Source organism: Pelophylax lessonae, assembly GCF_965119305.1.
Source record: "Pelophylax lessonae genome assembly, chromosome: 7".
In the NCBI taxonomy this organism is placed as follows: Eukaryota; Metazoa; Chordata; class Amphibia; order Anura; family Ranidae; genus Pelophylax; species Pelophylax lessonae.
The window spans coordinates 186,661,985-186,683,195 of record NC_138774.1 but is presented as its reverse complement, the minus strand read 5'-3'; the positions used below and the strand labels follow the sequence as shown (position 1 = coordinate 186,683,195).

At 42.2% G+C, this 21,211-nt stretch overlaps 1 protein-coding gene across 4 annotated transcripts in view; it reads right to left on the bottom strand.

Moving 5' to 3' along the window:
• SEC16A (SEC16 homolog A, endoplasmic reticulum export factor) overlaps nucleotides 1–21,211 on the bottom strand; it is a 440,683-nt gene that overhangs the window by 321,827 nt on the left and 97,645 nt on the right. For 2 of the 4 annotated variants that reach the window (XM_082262805.1, XM_082262806.1), the window contains exons 29-32: nucleotides 16,807–16,872; nucleotides 10,009–10,068; nucleotides 7,911–7,988; nucleotides 5,383–6,257 (exon numbers count right to left, since the gene is read on the bottom strand). The exons of 1 other annotated variant lie outside the window; for it this stretch is intronic. In XM_082262805.1, the coding sequence (XP_082118931.1) occupies nucleotides 6,186–6,257; nucleotides 7,911–7,988; nucleotides 10,009–10,068; nucleotides 16,807–16,872 (276 nt within the window). In that variant the 3' untranslated portion in view covers nucleotides 5,383–6,185. Of the gene's footprint in view, nucleotides 1–5,382; nucleotides 6,258–7,910; nucleotides 7,989–10,008; nucleotides 10,069–16,806; nucleotides 16,873–21,211 lie in introns of those variants that run through there. One more of the 4 variants, XM_082262807.1, reaches the window with a different exon arrangement.

Sequence of the window (21,211 nt, the reverse complement as noted above, 5' to 3'; positions counted from 1 at the left end):
AACATGAATACGGCTTCTCTGCACCCGGCGTTTTTTTTCTTGCAGGCATTTATCGGGCATTTTTGGAGGCAGGCATGACTTTTTTTGGATTTAGTGTCTGGGGGGTCTAAAAAGTGTACCTGTGAAGTTTCAGCTCTGTAGCATGTCCCGAACCCACACTGCTGTATTAATAATTATAAGAAAAATGCTTTTTTTTTCTGGTTCTGGACATGCTACAGCGATGAAACTTCACAGGTACACTTTTTAGACCCCCCAGACACTAAATCCAAAAAAAGTCATGCCTGCCTCCAAAAATGCCAGATAAATGCCTGCAATAAAAAAGGCAAGGTGTAAAAAAGCCGCCACGCTGCTGTATTAATAATTATAAGAAAAATGCTAATTTTTTGGGGGTTCTGGACATGCTACAGAGTTGAAACTTCACAGGTACACTTTTTAGACCCCCCAGACACTAAAGACATGCCTGCCTCCAAAGACGCCAAAAAAATCCCAGATAAATGCCAGCAAAAAAAAAAAAAAGGAAAGGGAAATTAGGTCACAACACATCATATTCTGATTGGCCAAATACAAAGTCGTCTCGCGTAAGTCGCACCGAAGTCACGCTAAAAGTCGCCCCTTATGAGGCGACTTTAGTGGGCGCGGCAGTGTGAACCGGTTCTTAAAATGAACAATAAATAGTAATTGTAGCGCTGAGAATAAATTCTCCGCGCTACAATTATTATTTATTGCTCATTTTAAGGGTTTGTATATTGACCTATATTGCAAGCAGATTATTTTATTTATAATTTTTAGTTTATAATTTTTTTCTTATCCGCCAAAGCGGTACATTAATGGGGTATTTGTACATACGTAAGCTGGAAATGGGGGGGGGGTGTGAACTTATCCTTCAAACTAGAACTATACCTTCCTTGGCTCCAGCAATGCAAAGTCCTGGAGCTACCCGCTTCCTGGCATCAATTGCAGTCCACTTTTGTTGGCTAGACGGGGATGACGTCTCTCCCTCACATGCAGGGGAGTTCCATCTGCTTTGACATTGCCTGTCCGCCCCTGAAGAACTTAGGCAATGTTAGAGCAGAAGAGACAAAGTATGTCACTGCTGCATTAAAAATCCTACCAGTTAATCCATTTTTGTGTACTACCTAAAGTTCCACTTTTAACATAAGGCCTAGGGCTAGAATTATCGATCTCACACATAATTGATTGGTCTGAAGAAGGAGCTGTTGTGCGCATGCACCAAAACCGGTAACCGCCCATCCCACCGCACATTCTACGTCTACACGTACACACACATACTGTAGCTGCTGACTTTTAATATTAGGACACTTGCCTGTCCTGGAGTCCATCGATGTCGGTACCGCAGCCGATGTTTCCATCGGCTGTCACGTGCTGCCGCCATTGCCGGTGAGGGAATCTGGCAGTGAAGCAGAGCAGAAGTTCCACTATTGGGTGGAACTCCGCTTTAAATCAATGGGTTTTCTTCCACTTTGATAAACTGAGTATAGCTGGTCAAGGAGCAGGCCGGAAAGGCCCTTCCAGATTCTAATAAGCCCCCAGCCCACAGACCCCTACAACCACAGCTCAGGGTTGTGGGGGGGAAGAGGCTCTAGTCCTCATCATGGGGACTAGGTGCTTTGGGGGGCAGTGTCTGGTATGGGTTGGTATGGTTCGTGGGGGGGCACGCTCGCTCATCCCCTACCTTTCCTGACCTGCATGCTCAGATAAGGGCCTAGTATAGATTGGGGGATGGGGACCTCCACACCATTTTTTGGATGATTTTGTTTTTGCCAGCGGTTTTTTTTTACATTCAGCGGTCAGCAGGAAAGCCCGATGACAGCTGATGACTCATTGTAAAGGACTCGGTGGCCGGCTTCCCGGCCCGTTCCTTAACCAGCTATACACACTTTATTAAAGAGATTAAATAACAAAGTGCAAAAGTGTCACAAACACCTGTCTGAAAGCACAGCAAAAAGCACTGTAGAAACACTCAAAAGCAACATGCATAGATGTGAATGGAGCCTAAGCAGCACTCAGAGCAGCCAGGGAGTACTTCCAAAAAAAAAAAAAAAAAAACACAGCACACACTTTAAAATTAAGAAATACAAACACTATCATAGTCTTTGCTCTGTCGGGGTTGGTACAGACTCCAGCGCAATAAGGGTGTGGGCAGGGGGAGTCAACAGAAGGGATTACTCCAGAGCACTCAGTATTCCAACTGCAGGAGCCCCTGGGGGTCCAATCTTCACCAATCACTGCAGGCTCTGCCACTAAGGGCCTTCAATGACTTAACTCCACAGCTGGAAATCACTGCCTTAGACACTGTATAGCACCCTACAGGTTCACAAGGCATTAGATTCATTGCACAAGGTCCAGTGCCAACCAGCAACATTACACGCCATCCCCACATGTCCCATGTGGGGTCTGAGTACTATTCCTCGGAGAACAGAAAAGCTGTAGGCAACAGATCTGGAAGAGCCAGTCTCCTAAACCCAGTTGGAATTTTGAGAAGCTAATTTCATGCACAGACAGCACATACATGACCACCTGAGGCCTTGCCTAGCTGGGAGAGGCCATTTCCAGTGTTTAATCATTTGAATGTGGAAGTAGAACCCTTATCGTCAAGGACATGAAGCTGCTCTGTGTCCTGTGATGTACAATAAAGAAAAGTACCGAATTCAGTGAATCAACAAGCCAGCGAGCATTTGCAGAATAAAAATCAGGAATCGGAGCCTTCATGTACAGTATGCGTGGAGAAAGGTTTCCTTTGCCCGATGCTAGAACATGAAAAGCCTAACTCCAATCAATTGTTTTTAAACTGTGGAGGAGTTAAATTTCTGTCATGTTTCTACTTGTCTGTTATCCTATTGAGCAGATTTTCCCTCATTTCATGTCTCTACCCTGAGCACTAGGACCGGAAATGTGGTGTCAGCACCAGACTATGAAGGCACAAATCGCAATAAAAATATCAGACATTCTAATCCCATGTCCCAATTTCAGAAATTTACAAATCACTTCCTGTCCAGACAAATGTGAGGAAAACCTTCCAATAAGGGATAAAGACAGCACCAAAGCTGTCAAAAGCTCCAACCATGCCCTGCTCTTTCCAAAACATTAATACATAACATGTACTATATTGTCAAACGTTTTGGGACGTCTGCCTTTGTACGCACATAAACTTTAATGGCTTCTTAGACTGTAGGGTTCAATATTGAGTTGGCCCACCCTTTGCAGCTATATAAATTATATATGGGGCTAGAGTTTGACTTCAAAATACACTGCTCAAAAAAATTAAAGGAACACTTTTTAATCAGAGTATAGCATCAAGCCAATTAAACTGCTGGGATATTGATCTGGTCAGTTAAGTAGCAGAGGGGGTTATAGTAATCAGTTTCAGCTGCTTTACAGGTGCAGGCCACTGACATTTATTTTACCTACTCATCTTTTCTGACTTGTTTTTCACTAGTTTTGCATTTGGCTAGGGTCAGTGTCACTACTGGTAGCATGAGGCAATATCTGGACCCTATAAAGGTTGCACAGTCAGTCCAACTCCTCCAGGATGGCACATCAATACGTGCCATTGCCAGAAGGTTTGTCATTGCCCAGCATAGTCTCAAGAGCATGGAGGAGATTCCAAGAGACAGGCAGGAATGGTCCTTAATCCATCAGCAGGGCCAGTATCTGCTTCTTTGTGCAAGGTGGAGCAGGATGAGCACTGCCAGAGCCCGAACAAATAACCTCCACCAGTCCACTGGTGTGACTGTCACTGACGAAACAATCATAAACAGACTTTAGGAGGATGGTCTTAGGGCCTGACCACCTCTAGTGGGCCCTGTGGTCATTGCCCAGCACCATGGAGCTCAACTGGCATTTGCCATTAAACAACAGAATGGGCAAGTCTGCCACTAGGGCTCTGTGCTTTTTACAGGTGAAAGCAGGCTCAGCCTGAGCATGTGACAGACGTGAAAGGGTCTGGAGAAACCGTGGAGAATGTTATGCTGCCTATAAGATCGTTCAGCATGACCAGTTTGGTGGTAGGTGAGTCTGGTAAGGCATACGCAAGGAGAGACGCACAGACCACCACAGGCTAAACAATGGCACGCTGACTGCCATTAGGTATCAGGATGAAATGAATGGAGCCATTGTCAGACCTTGTACTGGTGCAGTGGGTCCTGGGTTCCTCCTGGTGCATGACAATGCCTGGCCTCATGTGGCGAGAGTATGCAGGAATTGATACCATTGAATGACCCCAATGCTCGCCTGATCTAAATCCAATAGAAGGACTCTAGGACATTATGTTTCGGTTGATCCGACAGCACCAGGTTGCACCTCAGTCTGTTCAGATGCTCAGTGATGCCCTGGTCCAGATCTGGGAGGAAATACCCAAGGACACCATCCGTCATTTATTAGCAGCACTCCCAGACGTTCTCAGGCATGCTTACAAGCACAAGGGGGCCATACAAAATACGAGTGCAATTAGGAGTTGTTGCAATGAAATTTCAGCAAAATGGACTAGCCTCCTGCATAATTTTTTCACTTTGATTTCTGGGGTGTCTTTGAATTGAGCCCTCTGTAGGGTGATAATTCTCATTTCTATCAAACAATGTGGCTTTCTTTCATTCCTAACACCTTACCCAGTCCATATCAGTATAGATATCCAGCATGGGAGATTATATATATATATATATATATATATTTTTTTTTTTCCAATTGTGATCTGATGTGTTTTCAAAGTGTTCCTTTAATTTTGTTTGAGCAGTGTCAATCAGCAATGGTAGATTTCTGTCCTCACAGATTCTCTAGTTGTTTTGTGTTGACTGAAGATCTTATGTGAAGAGTCACTTGTGTATTTCTGTAGAAACCCACTGTGTTTATATCTAAAATAGCTCCCTTCCAGCCTTTGATGCCATTTGATGTTTTTCAGAACAGCTTTGGGACTTTTCAGAGGAGTAGAAAACACAGCTTACATAATAAAAAGGAAACATTTCTCTAAAAGATCTACAGCTGCAAATCATTTTCAATTAAAATATCACCTTACACACATCCCTTTTCACTTGCATTAAATCTAAACATCTGTGCATTTTATTTAAATAATTTTAAAAACATTAAAAGCTTTTCAAGTCTGCTCAGTCACCCAATCTCCCCTCCCTGCTGGGTCTTCCCTTGTGGAAATCGAGAATGCAGTAAGACACGAGAAAGACATAACAGTCAAAAGAACAACAGATTGCTTAAAGAGCTAATCAACTCTGATATAAATGTATGGGCTGGATACTGACAAACCAAGTTACCCAGCTTCTTATACCTCTTACATATATGATCATTTTTGGTGGATTGGCCCTTAAAAGATCATGATGATGCTAAAAGCCAACAGATCATTTTTTTTCTTTCCTCTTTTCTTGTTTCGGGTACCAGCCACCTTCATTTTAATCAGAATTAGCCAACAGCAAGAGGGAAAGCAGTAAATTATATTGCACTTAAAAAAAAAAATCACAAATATAAGAAAAAAAGTAAATTATAACCTATTTGTATCTGAAAGAGTCTAAAACACAAAACATTAAGATGTTGTAAACCTCCCAGGAACATTGAGATTCATCTATTTTACAAAAGACTGGAGAGACTATACATGTGTCTACATACATACTACAAGATAAAATTTTTCCAGATTAATCAGTCACAGTTTTAATTTAATATATTAATTCTTGGTGCAGGGTTTGTCTGAAAAATAGAGCAAAGTGGTCAGCCTCTTGATGTGCACTATGCATATATAGATCAAATTTTTTTTTGTTTTTCCAATTTTACACTGTAAAGCCAATCCAAATCTGGGTACGCACAACCATCAATCCAATCACACTAGGTTTCAGAGAGCTTGTTTATCCACTGTTGGTGCTGAGAGCAGTGTCATTCGCTATGAAAGTCAAATGGGAAGGCCACAAAATGGCAATGTTTGCTTGCTTCATTGTCCAACCCTTTAAGAATTTTCTAAAAAGAAAAAAAATCACATCAAAGAGCTCCAGTCATCGCAGACGTGAAACATTCCACCAAGTGACCCAAAGATCATTTCATATAGACCGAGCTTGCTTTTCACCACTGCAAATGGAATTCACGGATTTAAGCGGACAATTCTGGGTTTCGAATTCAGGGCCACAGACAGGATATGCCGAAATGTTCTGGAAGTCTTGAGGCTTAATCCAAGACTATTTAAGCGCTGGGTATTTTCGCTGACCAAGTCTCCCAGGCCGTGCTGCACTGCCTCCTGCAGGAGTCTGCTGTAAGTAGACAGAGAAAAGATCCATGAATTGGAAATCAGTGAAAATAGCAGAAATTTTGCCAAGAAAAACAAACACTGCCTGCAGATAACCAAATAAACTTCACATGTGAAACACTTCTGGGTGTGTTTTATGTCTGCACTGCGGCTCATTTGGACAGCAGGACATGCATGAACCACAGCATGCTGTTGGGCAGGAGGTGTAGCGCAAGCATCTAAAATGAATGGGATGTCCAATAAGTATAGTACAGTATTAATCTTTTGCTTACTGTGAATGTCTGGTGAAAGTCACATTCACGGATTTATAAATATGCCCCTAAAAAGGAAGGCACTGATCTGGGCAAAAAAAAAAAAAATGCTCTAAACATGCCAGCACATTCCATCTGTCTAACTAATCTAGGCAGAACAGTCAGGCTATTGGTATTCTCAAAAGGATGCCAGCAATGGCAGCTTCTGTGTCTCTCTCAATACAGGTTTCCTTTAAATTGTAACTCCCAGAAATGTATTTTTATTTAGTTTTTTTTTTTTTTTTTGGTCTTTGTCTCCTGGAGTTTTCTACTCACTCCCTTGCCCTGGTGACATGTCACTAGAACAAGAAATGAGGGGAACTCTTCCCAACTGTAAACACAGCAATAAAAACTGAATTGCGTTAAACATTTCCCAGTCTTTCAAACAAGAACCCAATCCATCCTTTGAAGCAGAAAAACAAAAAAAAAAAGGTGAAAAAAAAAAAAAAAAAAAAACACACAATCCAGAACTTCTTTTTAGGTGTAAACATTTTCTATTCTCCTGGAAACAAGATTCGATACCCGTACTTGGGATTCAATAAGCATCGACAAGATATAAATTGCATAAGGTTAAATATCCCACTTTGTTTAAAAAATTAGAAGACTACATAGACAGATGGAACTATTGTAATCTATCATGGATGGGAAGAATAAATGCCATCAAAATTACATTACTACCCAAACTTGCAGGTGCCTTTAACATGAAAAGTCCAGACCTGCCGTGGTTCCTGTCTTGTGTGAATAAGTAAGGACGGTGTGGGGGAGTGCTGCAATGGTATGAAAGGGACAAACAGGATAATAGCGATAGTGGCAGGCAGGAGAGCCAGAGGTGGGGAGAGGACACAGGCAACTATTTGGGGAGGCTGTGGTCCAGATAGGACTGTTGTTGGGTCCACCATTTAGTGAAGCCTGCATTATATCCTAGTTATGATCCAGATCTAGCGAAAGTGTAAAACCAAGAGAATTTTGCATTTTTCATCCAATGTTTTTTTTCCCCTTTCTGGACTTCGAGTTGTGTGTGGCCCGTTTCTTCTGGTAATGTTGGTTGCCTGGCTGTTTCTAAATTCAATACTCTGAATTACAAATCTGGAACAAGCATGCTGTAAAGAAGCGTCCATTTTTTCCCCCCCTATTTGTTCCAGATCATGACTCCGAAAGCACTTAAGCCTAAGCATCAATATTACAGGCAACCAACATCCTCACAAGGAGATCAGTAACCGCAGCCTACAGATTAATAAAAAGTGCACTTTAACAGGTTATCTTAAGTTATGTTTACAAAATCCTTAATTTTAAAACTAGATCCAGCTTTTGATTACATCCAAAATTTAAAAGAAAGACATGCACATAAAACACCAAAATTGACTTACTTGTGTAAAATTTGAAGGGTTATAGAAGGTAACAGTCCCAACAGGAGGACCAGATGCAGGGGCAGCGTTATTGAAGGCCTATAAAGAAGAGGAAAAGTTTAGTTCTATAAAATCCTCTTGCAGCAGCAGAAGGGACTGGCAGACAGAGCCACAGCTAGTAAGTATTGTACTGATCAGAAATGATGGTGCAAGGCTGAGACCGAGATGTAAGCTTGTGAAAGCACTGCACACTAACAAAAGTTGTATTCTTACGCTCTACAATGCTTTAAAAGAAAAACTCCAGTTTTGATAAAATGCTGAACTTTTATTCAAACCAATTGTAATTTAGTGTTAAGCGTTAATAATGGCCTCTTCATTTCAATCAGCAGGCAGCTATAATTTTTTCTTCTCTACTTCGTTATCCCATCAGTACTCCTAAGTTTTCTTTAAATCCTCGCCTCCAACTTAGAGCACAGCGCCCCTCTAAAAGGATAGCATGTCTGCAGAGAGCTTGAGGTCAACATGTCCATAGGTTTACAGCAACTGGAGCTAATGGTGAAGTAGATGCACACAAAAGCTATACCACAATCTTAAACCCCCGAAATACAGTGGAAAACCTGAAATGAATACATAAGGATTGCGTTACTAATTTTTAAGGATTTCAGGAAGAGCACTGAAAAGGTCTATATCAATATCTACAAATTTACACATATGGATTTGCTATAAAATGGTCTTAAGGTACTACATGAGACATATAGTAGAAGGAGGCAGTGTCATTTAACTTCCGACACATACTATTCTCAACTCTACAATGTTGCTAAATTGAGTGAAAATTTGGAAAAACTTTTCTTTAGTCAAAGTATTCTGCTTACCTACGACGATTAAAAAGAAGAAAAAATAAAAAGCGATATTTCCTTAAGGACAATAAAACCTGCCTGATAACTTAGCAAACTGTACTGCTGTGCAATCAAGGACTGCCTTGGCTCTGTCAGCAAATCACTTCTGTATTGCCATTGAAGCAAAGGAAAGGCGGTGAGGAAGGAGACCCCAAACACCGTCCAGTATCACAGAAATTCTACATGCGCAGGGTGAGTGCAGCACTCGGGTTATCAGCATGCATGGTGCAGTGTTAATAAATTAGCTTACAATCTGGAAGTAAGGGCTGTGTAGAAAAGTACATGACGTCAGGCTGACAGCTACTGACCTCTCTCCTGAAACACAGTTGGTGGCTTCTGAGAATTTACACATTTACAATACCAGTTTAAATTGAGGATGCTTAACCAAGCACCTTCCTCTAAACTGCAGGGATGAACCAGTGAATCAAGTCAAATGGCTACCTTCACACTCCTGCAGTTGGGAGTTGTGGCTGCCTGAATGTTTTACATGGCCGACAATGTTAAATGGCTTCTCCCACAAATTTGATACAGGAGGAAGGGTTAGAATCGTTGCATTTTTTAATATCGTCATCACTGCCCATGTGGGGAGGTTTAGCCTGACTTCCTGGTCTAGTGAAAGGGCATCACAAGGACATGTAGTCATAGGATTTCATTCTGATGGGAGCAGAAAAAAAAAAAAAAGCACATTTTTTTTCGGAGTGGCTGGAGTTAGAATACACATCAAGTTGATTTTTCTATTGCTCCTTCTGCCTTCTTGTCTTGGTGACACATGAACCCTCTCATGTTATGTCCTAGTGTCACCAGGGTAGAAAGTAAGTGGAAATATTGCCAAGATACAGGTAATAAAAAAAAAAAAAAAAAAAAAAAGTAGAATTTAGGCAAAGTATCAAAGCAAGAGAAATTAGAGGAACACAGAGTTTTTAGGCTAATAAAGGTAATTGCAAACATACTGTGATGTCTGCCCTTAGCCAGGATTTTTTCGTTTTTAAGTGAACATGAAGTAAAGGTTTAAAAAAAAAAAAAAAGTAGTCTGAAAATGTAAGATATAAATGACCTAATAACATAGAATGGTTTGGACACCGAAACTGGTTCCCTTACACCTAGAACAGGTTAGGAAGGGTTGCAAGTACAATGCAAGCACAATTAGTAAAAAAAAATACATAGAAAAAAAGTGCATAACTATTGCAGGAGAACATAAAAATCTGGCGGCCAGCTGCTGGTACCTGATTCAAATGCTGGCTTACTTCTCGAGATAAGGAACTCAGAGAACTAGATCGAGAAAGCTACAAAAATAAGCAAATAAAAAAAAAAAAAAACACATACACAAACAAAATATAAAAACAAGAAATGGTCATGCAGTTTGTAGCTTTGCATTTCACATTCTCCAATGCTTTAAAATCAATCGCAATACTGCAAAAATACGATACACAAGCAGAAACAAAAAACAGCATTGCAATATTTAATGTTGAACACAAAGCCTCTGGACATCGGACTCCTTAAAAAATGTCTGTCACACTCTGGGGGTATCGAATAGGTTATTTGGCAGATAATAGTTTTTAAATAACAGTACAAAGTGGTAGGGCAGATTCCCAATCTAAAAACCGAGGAGAGTAAATACTTCCAATCATATTTTAGGGATAGGGCTTTTCTTTCCACGTAAGGGCATTTCTATGCAGTCAGAAGATTCTGAATAGAAGATACTTTGGTGGGGCTGAAGAAATTCCAGAAGCCAGAAAGCCAATGGTCCTAAAAATAAAGCTGCAACCTTATTTTTCTGGGCCTACTGCTGCCACTCTGACCATGTTGCCTGGTTTCAAAAAAAGGGTTCTTTTGTGTTTGCTACACACAACTACAAGATACAGCTAGAAATGTATGGATACCTGGATATTAAACCTATATGAGCTTGTTGGACACCCCATTCCAAAACCATGGCCTTATTATGGAGTTGGTCACCTCTTTGCAACTTTACCAGCATCCACCTATGTGGGGAGCCTTCCCACATGATTTTGGAATGTGTCTAATAATCTGCACCCATTCAGCTCAAAAACATTAGTGAGGCCAGGTAATAATTTTGGATAAGTCAACCTGACTTGCCACAGGCTTTCCAATTCATCCTAGGAGTTCAATAGGGTTCAGTTCAGCTTTCTGTGCAGAGGCTTGAGTTCATACATACCAGTAATCAAACTTGGCCTTTATGAACCTGGCTTTGTGCTGAGAAGATCTAAGCACAGAAAGTATGATCTTTATTGTTCAGAACATTCATGCTGGAAAAGAGGAGGGAATTCTCAAATGGTCACCACAAGGTTGGAAGCCCATATTTGTTGTATACCAATGTTGGACAATGGAGATTACATAACTATGTGCTTGATATTATGCACCTGCTTTTGAAATGCATGTCCAACAAGCTCATACAGGTGTCATTTACCTTCTGACCATATAACTTATCTGGCAGCTGAACCCACATATCTGTTCATCCCAGTGTTCTGGAATTGTATACTAAAAACTCCATAGAAGGTTCATTTAGTCTATGTCAAAGTTACTTTTTTTCTAGAAATTTTAGCTTAAACAGAATCCATTTGCCATTTTAAAAATGAAGGCTGCATGCACATGGGTATAATAAAATAATCCTATTTATGCTGGATCTTTCTGCCAGTAGCTAAAAAAGTATGAGATGGGGAAAAATCCACCCCAACCCCAAAGTGTCGGACTTTATTGGCTCAGCATAAAAGACACATAGAACGATATCGGAACAAAGAGTTTTGTCAAACTATACAGGCCAGAAAGGATTATTTGACAATTATATAAAAAGATCACAATTTAACATTAAACAGATATGTATGCCAACATGCATCTTTCCACATAATACACATATTCCCAATCAATAAAAGGTATAAATTGTGGTTATAAGGTAGGTACTACGAAGTTGGTTCCTCAAAGGCCAACGCGTTTTGCTTTCTCAGGGCTTGGGGAACTGAAATAGTACCATCTTCAAGCTAACCACATAGATGCAGACTACCCCTACAGGGTGCTGGGGTGTATAGGGAGAGGTTGACCGGAGAGATCTTGTTTGGTAACTAACTGGAGCCAACTCTTTTTTCACGTTGAAAATGCAGAGATACAGGATGGTAAACACCAAATATTTCACAGGCATAGGTTCCCTTTATCTGCACCCAAACAAACTTATCCCCTGGGCTGTGGCAAGTGGGGCTGCACCTCCACTTGATGTTCCCTCAGTGATGGTTACCCTTTTAGTGTTGAGGTATGCATCCTATATCCCACTGCTTCTATCCAAAATATGGGCTTGCAGATTAAAGGCTGCGTTTTTCTGATTGCCTACGATCTCTCCGGTCAACTGGCGCCTGTAAAATATATGGTGTTTACCATCCTGTATCTCTGCATTTCTAACGTGAAAGAGGAGTAAGCTCCAGTTAGTTACCAAACAAGATCTCTCCAGTCAACCTCTCCCTATACACCTCAGCGCCCTCGGAGTGGTCTGTATCTATGTGTTTAGCCTAAAGATAGTACTATTTTGGTTCCCCAAGCCCTGAGGAAGCAAAAGTTGTAGCGAAACGCGCTGGCCTTTCAGGAACCAACTTCATAGTACCAACCTTATAACCACAATTTATACCTTTTATTGATTTAGGAACGTGCATTATGTGGGAAGATGCATGTTGGCATCTATACTTCAAATATATGTTAAAAAGTTATTTTTTTATATATTGTTTGCCAAGTACACCTTTCTAGCCTGTATAGTCCGACAAAACTCGAATTGTTCCGATATATACAAAACTAGTGATGGCCTAGTGACTGCCTAATACCTTGAGACACATACAAATGATATCTTTATTACAAAAAAGTTAAAAAGAAAGACACATCCCAATATAAGTCAAAAAATTTAAAAACAGAAAAATGCCTCAAATAATCCACCTCATACTTTGTAATATAGTATTACAGATGTGGCCATTGGAAGTCGTCTTTTTCACATATATTCTGCCAGTAACTGGCACAAAAATCAAGCATAAAAAAATGCTTTGTCTGGTACTAATATTTACATGCATTCATGGGCATAACTTTAATCTAGTGGCTAGAATATTTTTTCTAAACACTAGAAATGAAATCATGAATTTGCTTATGCGAAAATTATGTCAGTACACTTCTCTCTGAATGTAGGTTTTGGGGGATTTTTTTTTATGCTTCTAAACACTGCTCTAAAATAGAATAAATGCCACAAAGTGCATTAACACATGCCAATACAGAGCTGCGTTCAAAGACAAAAAAATTGAAGCTTCTAAAATTGGTGTTATTTTTTCTGCCTGTGTGCATGAGGCATTCAAACTAAAAAGAACTGCCCGATTGTATGTATATTGCTCCTCTATGTACTCATAAATGTAAAATAAAAAGGAAAAAAAAAAAAAAACTGCCCAGAGCAGCTATCAGGGTACCTGCTTTTCTTTCCTTAATAGTTGGAAAACCCTGCTCTGAAAGCTGTTGCGATTTTGTTCTAACATTTGGTTAAGTCCTAACCAGCTGTCACTCCAAATCCAGTGAGTGTAATTTAGTTCCCCCAAAAGCATTTATATTAAAACAAGGAAAAAAACAGGTGCTTAGTCCAGAAAACAGGTTCCTCATAACAAAGGGAACTTAAAGCGCAAGTCCACCCTAACACTAAAACCCTTGCATCTACAGACATCCATGATCTAACACTAAACTATCTAGACCTGTAAAGAAGAAATCAGTATACATATCTTTTATGAACCCCATTCGACCCGGTCTCCAGCAGCGGAAGCTCTGCAGAGGACGCGGCCGACAACGGCTGTGAAAATAATGGGATGTGACGTCACCCATAGACTTACTATGGGGCTTCCATTGTCTGCTGTGTCCTCTGCACCCACCTCCACAGTGAAGCCGCAGATGACAGCTCAGCGTGGGATCGGGTCGGATCGTCTTTAAAAAAGTGAAGTATACGGATTTCTTCTTTACAGGGCTAGATAGGTTAGTGTTAGATAATGGATGCCTGTAGATGCAGGGATTTAAGTGTTAGGGTGGACTTACGCTTTAGGCACAAATTATTGGGGGGGTTGGGGGAAGTTTCTGGCACACTCTGTATAAGAGCCGGTTCACATACGGTCGACCCGACTTGCCGGAGCGACCTGTGAGGTCGCAGTGCACAGCGCGCACCGCGACCTCGGAGCGGCATGCACGGACTTCATATCATTGAAGTCAATGCACGTCGCTCCAGGTCGCCCCAAAGTAGTACAGGACCCTTTTTCTAAGTCGGAGCGACTTGTGTAGCTCCTATTAGAACGGGTCCTGTTCTAATCTATGGCAGGCGACCCGCGGCAACTTGTCAGGCGACCAGGTCGCCTGACATGTCGCCCCAGTGTGAACCGGCTCTAAAGGTTTACAGCTGGCAGCTTCTGCTAGGAAATTCTTTGACATTTAAATAGCTGGCTATGTCTACAGCCATGGCCAAATGTTTTGAGAATTGCACACATTTTCACAAAGTCTGCTGCTTCAGTTTTTATGACGGCAATTTACATATACTCCAGAATATTATGAAAAGTGATCAGATGAATTGCAATTAATTGCAAAGTCCTTATTTGCCATTAAAATAAACTTAATCCCATAAAAATCATTTCCACTGCATTTGTGAAGAAGGCTTCAGGGCATCCAAGAAACTCCTACAGTTGATTCAGCTGTGGGATCGGTCACCACCAGTGCAGAGCTTGTTCAGGAATGGCAGCTGGCAGGTGTGAGTGCATCTGCATGCATAGTGAGGCAAAGACTTTTGGAGGATGGCCTGGTGTCAAGAATGGCAGCAAAGAAGCCACTTCTCCCCAGGACATACAACAGGGACAGTCTGATGTTCTTGAAAAGGTACAGGGATTGGACTGAGAACTGGGGTAAAGTCATTTTCTCAGATGAATCCCCATCCCTATTGTTTGGGGCACCAGGAAAAAAACCTTGTCTGGAGAAGAAAAGGCGAGTGCTACCATCAGTTCTGTGTCATGTCAACGGTAAGCATCCTGAGACTATTAATGTGTGGAGTTGCTTCTCAGCCAAGGGAGTGGGCTCACTCACAATTTTGCCTAAGAAAACAGCAGTGAATAAAAAATTGTACAAAAACATCTTTCGAGAGCAACTTCTCCGAACCATCCAAGAACAGTTTGGTGATGAACAATGTCTTTACCAGCATCATGGAGCACCTTGCCATAAGGCAAAAGTGATAAGTGGCTTGGGGAAAAAAACATCACATTTTTGGGTACATGGCCAGGAAACTCTCCAGACCTTAATCCTATTGAGAGCTTGTGGTCAATCCTCAAGAGGCGGATGATCAAAAAAACCCCCCACAAATTCTGACAAACTTCAAGCATTGATTATGCAGGAATGGGCTGCCATCAGTCAGGAAGTGGCCCAGAAGTTGATTGACAGCATGCCAGGACCACTTGCAGGTGTCTTGAAAAAGAAGGGTCAACACTGCAAATAGTGACTCTTTGCACAAACTTAATGTAATTGTCAATAAAAGGCTTTGACAATTATGAAATGCTTGCAATTATACATAAGTATACTACAGTAACATCTGACAAAATTATCTAAAAACACTGAAGCTGCAGACTTTGTGAAAATGAATATACAGTGGAACCTTGGTTTACGAGTACCTTTGTTTACGAGCGTTTTGAAAGACGAGCAACATTTTTTTTTATAAAAACTGTCTTGATATACGAGCACGGTCTTGATATACGAGCAGTTTTATACACTAAAAGCATGCCATCCCCTCTGTTAATGCACTCTGTTACATACCATTATGTGTCCCAGTGCTTGTACTCTATATAAACATGCTGATTTATATTGTTTCAGAGTGTCCCTGCACTTACTGTATATGTCTCCTCGTTTCTCTGCCTCTCACCTCATCTCTCTGCTCTACCCGGCGGGAGGGGCCGATCACTCCTTCTGACGTCATCTGAGGAGGAGGGGAGGAGAGAAGCAGAGGGCTGCAGTGAACAGCCAGACACGCTCTAATACAGTATAATCGGCAACTGTTATGTACAGCACGGACACAGGGACACAATGTTTAACAGAGGAGATGGCATACTTATACTGTACAGTAAAGTACTTTATAAATAACAGCATATCTTTATATTACTATAAATGCTTGTGGAACGAATTATCTGAGTTTCAATGCTTTCCTATGGGAAAACTTGCTTTGATATACGAGTGTTTTGAATTACAAGCAAGCTGCTGGAACCAATTATACTCGCAAACCAAGGTTTCACTGTATGTCATTCTCAACTTTTGCCCACAATTGTATGTCATACAAAAGAGGTGCATAGATATCTGATATTCGTTAAGACATTGTTTTTTTTTTTTTTTTTTAAAGGCAACTGAACGATGACATTGCTGATTTGTTTGTAAAGGTGTTATGTTCAGACATGGTCATCTTGATCCTAGCTTCATAACTTGACTAACTGACCTGCAAAAAGCAGCATTTCAGACTTTACTGGCAGCATGCTTGTTCTGGGTCAGTAACTCACCGATGACAGCCTGGGAGTGTGCACTGTTGAATACAACAGTGGCAGCTCCCAAATTTCCATCCTCACAAATACACTTTTTAGTCCAGACCATATAATAGGGAAATCTATAGCTCAAAAATATAAGGAATTAAAAACAAAATTTCAAAGGCCATTTTTATTATATGGGCACATGGGAAAGCATCCATGGGTTCAAATGTGGCTGTAAACTGACATTAAGAGGGGGGGGGGGGGGGTTAAAACCTTGCCGTATCTTCACCTGCTTTGCAAAGCATAATGTCAGTGTACATGGAATGGTATTTTGTGAGTCCGATAGCAGAAAATGGCTTTCACACAAGAGCAGGCACAACTTAATATAATAAGGGATGCATTGCTTATTCCTCTAGTGATTGCTCATCATGTCTGTTATTGAGTCAGAGTGTTAAAGACTCATTCGGTTACATGAAGGTGGTTAGATGATTTCGAAACCACAGTGAAAAATATGGAGCATACCTCTCCAGAAGGATAATCGTCTGAGTTTGAAGGTGGTAGATCAGATCCAGAGGTCGCACTTAAAAACTGAAAAAAAAAAAAAAAGTCAAATAAACATTATTCAAAACACTAATGGGTCATGAAATTAAAATTAGGATTCAACTTAGGCATATGGCTTGATTTTCCTATAGGCAAATGGGCTGTTTACTTTGGAAAGTTCATTTTCAATACATTCACTAATTCACGTGCAGAGAATTACACATCACATGCAAAGCAAAAAAAAAAAAAAAAACTGGATTTTTGTTTTATCGTAAAATCCTTTTCTCTGAGGTTCACTGACGGACACAGCTCCATGTCTTCTTAGACCCTTGGGCTTATGTTGCTCTTTCTTCAGGAGTAGGACTAGGCGGAAACAATTTTGGCTATGCCCCTGAGGCAGTCCTAGGGGGGTATACCATCACTTCCTGCTATAGGACCTCAGTTTGTAACAAGCAGTGTCAGAAGAATACATAACTCAACCCAACAGAGGAGCGGGTGCTGTGTCCATCAGTGAACCTCATAGAAAAAGATTTTACGGTAAGACAAAAATCAAGTTTTCTGACGGACACAGCTCCATGTCTTCTTAGACCCTTGGGATGTCCCAAAGCAACATGAGGGGTGGGAAAAACACAGCCAAAAACATAATTCCCAACAAAGGCTAAACATAGCCAACCAGGTAAACCAGGAGCTCAACCAGAAACAACCGGAACTCACTACCAGAAGAAATACACCCTCAGAAGGCGGGAGCCTCTGCAACCGCAGACTGCAAAAACTTTGCTGCCAAACGCAGCATCAGAAGATGCAAGTGGGTCCACCTTATAAAACTTTGTGAATGCCACTAATGCCTGATGACGTAAGGTCAAGGAGGCACTAAGCTCCCTCGTAGAATGAGCTGACAGGGAAAGGAGTAACCTGACACTTAATAGAATAGGCCTGTACCACTGTCTGCCTGATCCATCCGGAAATGGTCGCAGCAGATGCAGCCTGTCCCGTACGACGTCCATTCCTATGAACAAAAAAAAAAAAAAAAAAAAATCGGATTTCCGAATCGACTCAGCCACCGCGAGGTACACCCGAATCGCCCCGATCACATCCAAGGAATGTAAAGCAATTTCTTTAGGATGTTTTGGCTTAGGACATAAGGACGGTAACACGTCTTCATTCAAATAAAACCCTGAGACAACCTTGGGAAGGAACGCCTGAAAAGGTTGCAACACCACTTTGTCCCTGGGAACCACCATATAAAGTGACCGACAGGACAACGCAACCAACTCAACATCCGATGCACAGAAGTAATAGGCCACATTCTGCATCAGAATGAGTAAAGGAAGTTCACAAATGTTTTTCAAAAGAAGGCTTTTTGAAGCACCGCCAGTACTAAACTGAGATCCCATGGAGGTACCAGGGATCGCACCGGAGGAGCCAGATGGCGAACTTCCTGCACAAAAGTGTGAACCGAGGACTTTGTCGCTAATGGCCTTTGGAAAAATATGGCCAAAAGGGAAATCTGGCCCTTGATGGTGCCCAGAGCCAAACGTTGATCTACACCTAGTTGCAGAATCTCCAACAGGCGAGACATAGAAAGCGAATGGGGGGAAACGCCCCCAAGTACCGCGACTCCCTTCTGCCGAAGCAAGGCCAACACCGGGGCCAAAACCTTTGTGAACACCTGAGGTGCTGAAGCAGGACCAAAAAGTTAACGCCATGAATTGATTGTGCTCCTCGCCCACAGCAAAAAAAGAAGAAAACTCTGATGCCCAACATATATTGAAATATGAAGGTAAGCTTCCTTGAGATTGCTAGAATCCAAAAGATCCCTTTGATGAAGGAAAGCCCCTACCGTGCGGATGGACTCCATCTAAAATTTCCTGCCTTGAGGTCCAAGATCGTGCGAACCTTGCCTTCCTCCCTGGGAACGGTAACCAGATTTGAAAAAAAAAAACCTTTAAAACGTTCCGACTCTGGAACGGGCACAATGACTCCTTGTGCTAACAGGTCCTGCACTGCCCCATAGAGGCTCTGCAGGCGATCGTGAGACAGGCGTAAGTTGGAAGGAAAAAACCTTGCCGGAGGCAAGGACCGAAACTTGATCTTGTAGCCGAACCGAATCAACTCGTGGGCCCATTTGTCCTGAATGAGCAAGGTCCATGGGTCCAGAAAGAATTGAAGATGTCCTCTCACCCCAGATGCGGGTGAGGGTGCCCCTTCAGGCTGGGGAAGGCTTGTCTGCGGAACCAGTTGTGTGCGCTTTTGACTTACCATTTCAGGGTCTCTGGGAGCCTCCCGCGAAGTTACGGGTGGATCTCGAACCCTTTTCCTGCGATCCAGATGGACGAAAGGGCCGCTTGTGAGCCGAGAAAAAAAGGACAGCGTTTATGAGGTACCTTGTCCCTAGCAACCTGCAGAAGTAATGTACTCTTACATTGCGCAAGACCCCTAATGATCTCCTCCATAGAGGCACTGAACAAAAGGTAGAACAGTTAGCACCTTTTTAGAAGCCTGGTCGGCTGACCAGTACTTCAACCAAATCATGCGGCGAAGAATCACCCTGCAAGCCAAGGGGGCCGCATCCAAAGATGCATCACAAATGTACTGTATCCCGGGATCATGGTAAAGGCTACAACAATGAAATTTTTAGGGCTGGCAATACTCGTTCATGTAAAAAGTACTTAGAACGTCTAGGCAGCCTCTGAAATACTTTTACAGGTGGCTGAAGGGGGTCCCACCCCCTCCCGCCGCTGCCTGTAACGGGCTCTCCCGAGCGATCCGAAAGCCCAGGAATGATGCGGCTAGTGGCATCCAACTCTGGCCTCACAGTGAGAAGAACTGAAGCTGTTCCTCCCACTGTGTGACATCAGAATCTGGAAGGGACATCTATTTTGTCACTTCCAGCTCTTAGTTTACTGGCTGATAAGATCGATCTGTGTCTGATAGGCTGCATTGGAGCCCAAGCGAGAGATTGAGAGCCTAACAGAACCCCCCCATCTCTCCATTAAGAGCACGTCATTGCTATTGCTGTCAGAAGGGATGTTTACATTCCTTTTGACAATAATAAAATAAAAAAAAATAAAAAAATGGGATTTTGACTTACCGTAAAATCCATTTCTCTGATGTTCATTGACAGACAGCACCTCATCTTCATGACTATATGGGTTATACTGCCCCCTACAGGAGTAGGACACTAGGCAGACAAAAACTTGACTATGCCTATGGGACCAGTCCCAGGGGGTATACTCCCACACTCTCTGCTATAGGTATTCAGTTTTGTTACAAGCAGTGTCAGAAGAAAAAAACCCAACACCAAACAGGGGAGGGTGCTGTGTTCGTCAGTGAACATCAGAAAAATGGATTTTACCAAAGTTAAAAATCCCATTTTCCCTTTCGTTCATTGACGGACACAGCTCCTCATCTTCAGGACTATATAGGACATCCCAAAGCAGTGTCAAACATGAGGGGTGGGAACGGTAAGAAAAAACCTTCCCCAGGAATAAACATAGCCAACCAGGTAACATGGAGCTCAACTATCAACAACTGGAGGTCACCTGAAAAAAAATATAAAACACACTCTCAAAGAGGTTAAGTCTACTAAACAGCAGCCTGCAAAGCCTTGCGGCTAAAGGAAGCATCTGCAGATGCCAACACATCCACCTTAAAAAACGTTGTGAACGTGTGCAGACGACCAGGTGGCCGCTTTGCAAATCTGCATCACTGACGCCTGATGATGGAAGGCCCAGGAGGCACTAAGCGCCAAAGTAGACTGTGCCTTGACAGGGAAAGGAGGAAGCTGACCCTTATCGGAATAAGCCTGAACCAGAGTCGGTCTGATCTATCTGGAAATGGTCATAGCAGAAGCAGCCAGCCCTTTGCGAGGTCCATCCATGAGGACAAATAATGAGTCTGAATTTCTAAAAGACTCCCTAGCTGCCAGGTACACCCTTATTGCTCGAACCAAATCCAGGGAATGCAAAGCAATTTCCTTAGGATGTTTAGGCCTGGGACGTGCTACAAACGTCTGCACTTTCCCTCGATGAGAGGTCAATAGATCCCCCTCGGGAGTACCCCACCGGAGACACAACTGATGAAACACTTCTGGATGAAGTGAATATTCCCCCTGGTCTTACGCCTGTCGACAGGTAATCCGCCTGCCAATTTTCCACCCCTGGAATGTGTACAGAAGAGAGCTAGAACAATTTGTTCTGCCACCTTAGAATGCCGGCTACTTTCCAAGCCGCTAGGACACTTCTTGTGCCCCCTTGGTGATTGACATAGGCAATGGCCATGGCATTGTCTGATTGAATCTGTACCGGACACCCCTGGAGACGCCTTGTCCAATGATCCGGACAAAGTCTGATCGCTTGGAGCTCCAGTACATTGATCGGTAGCCTGG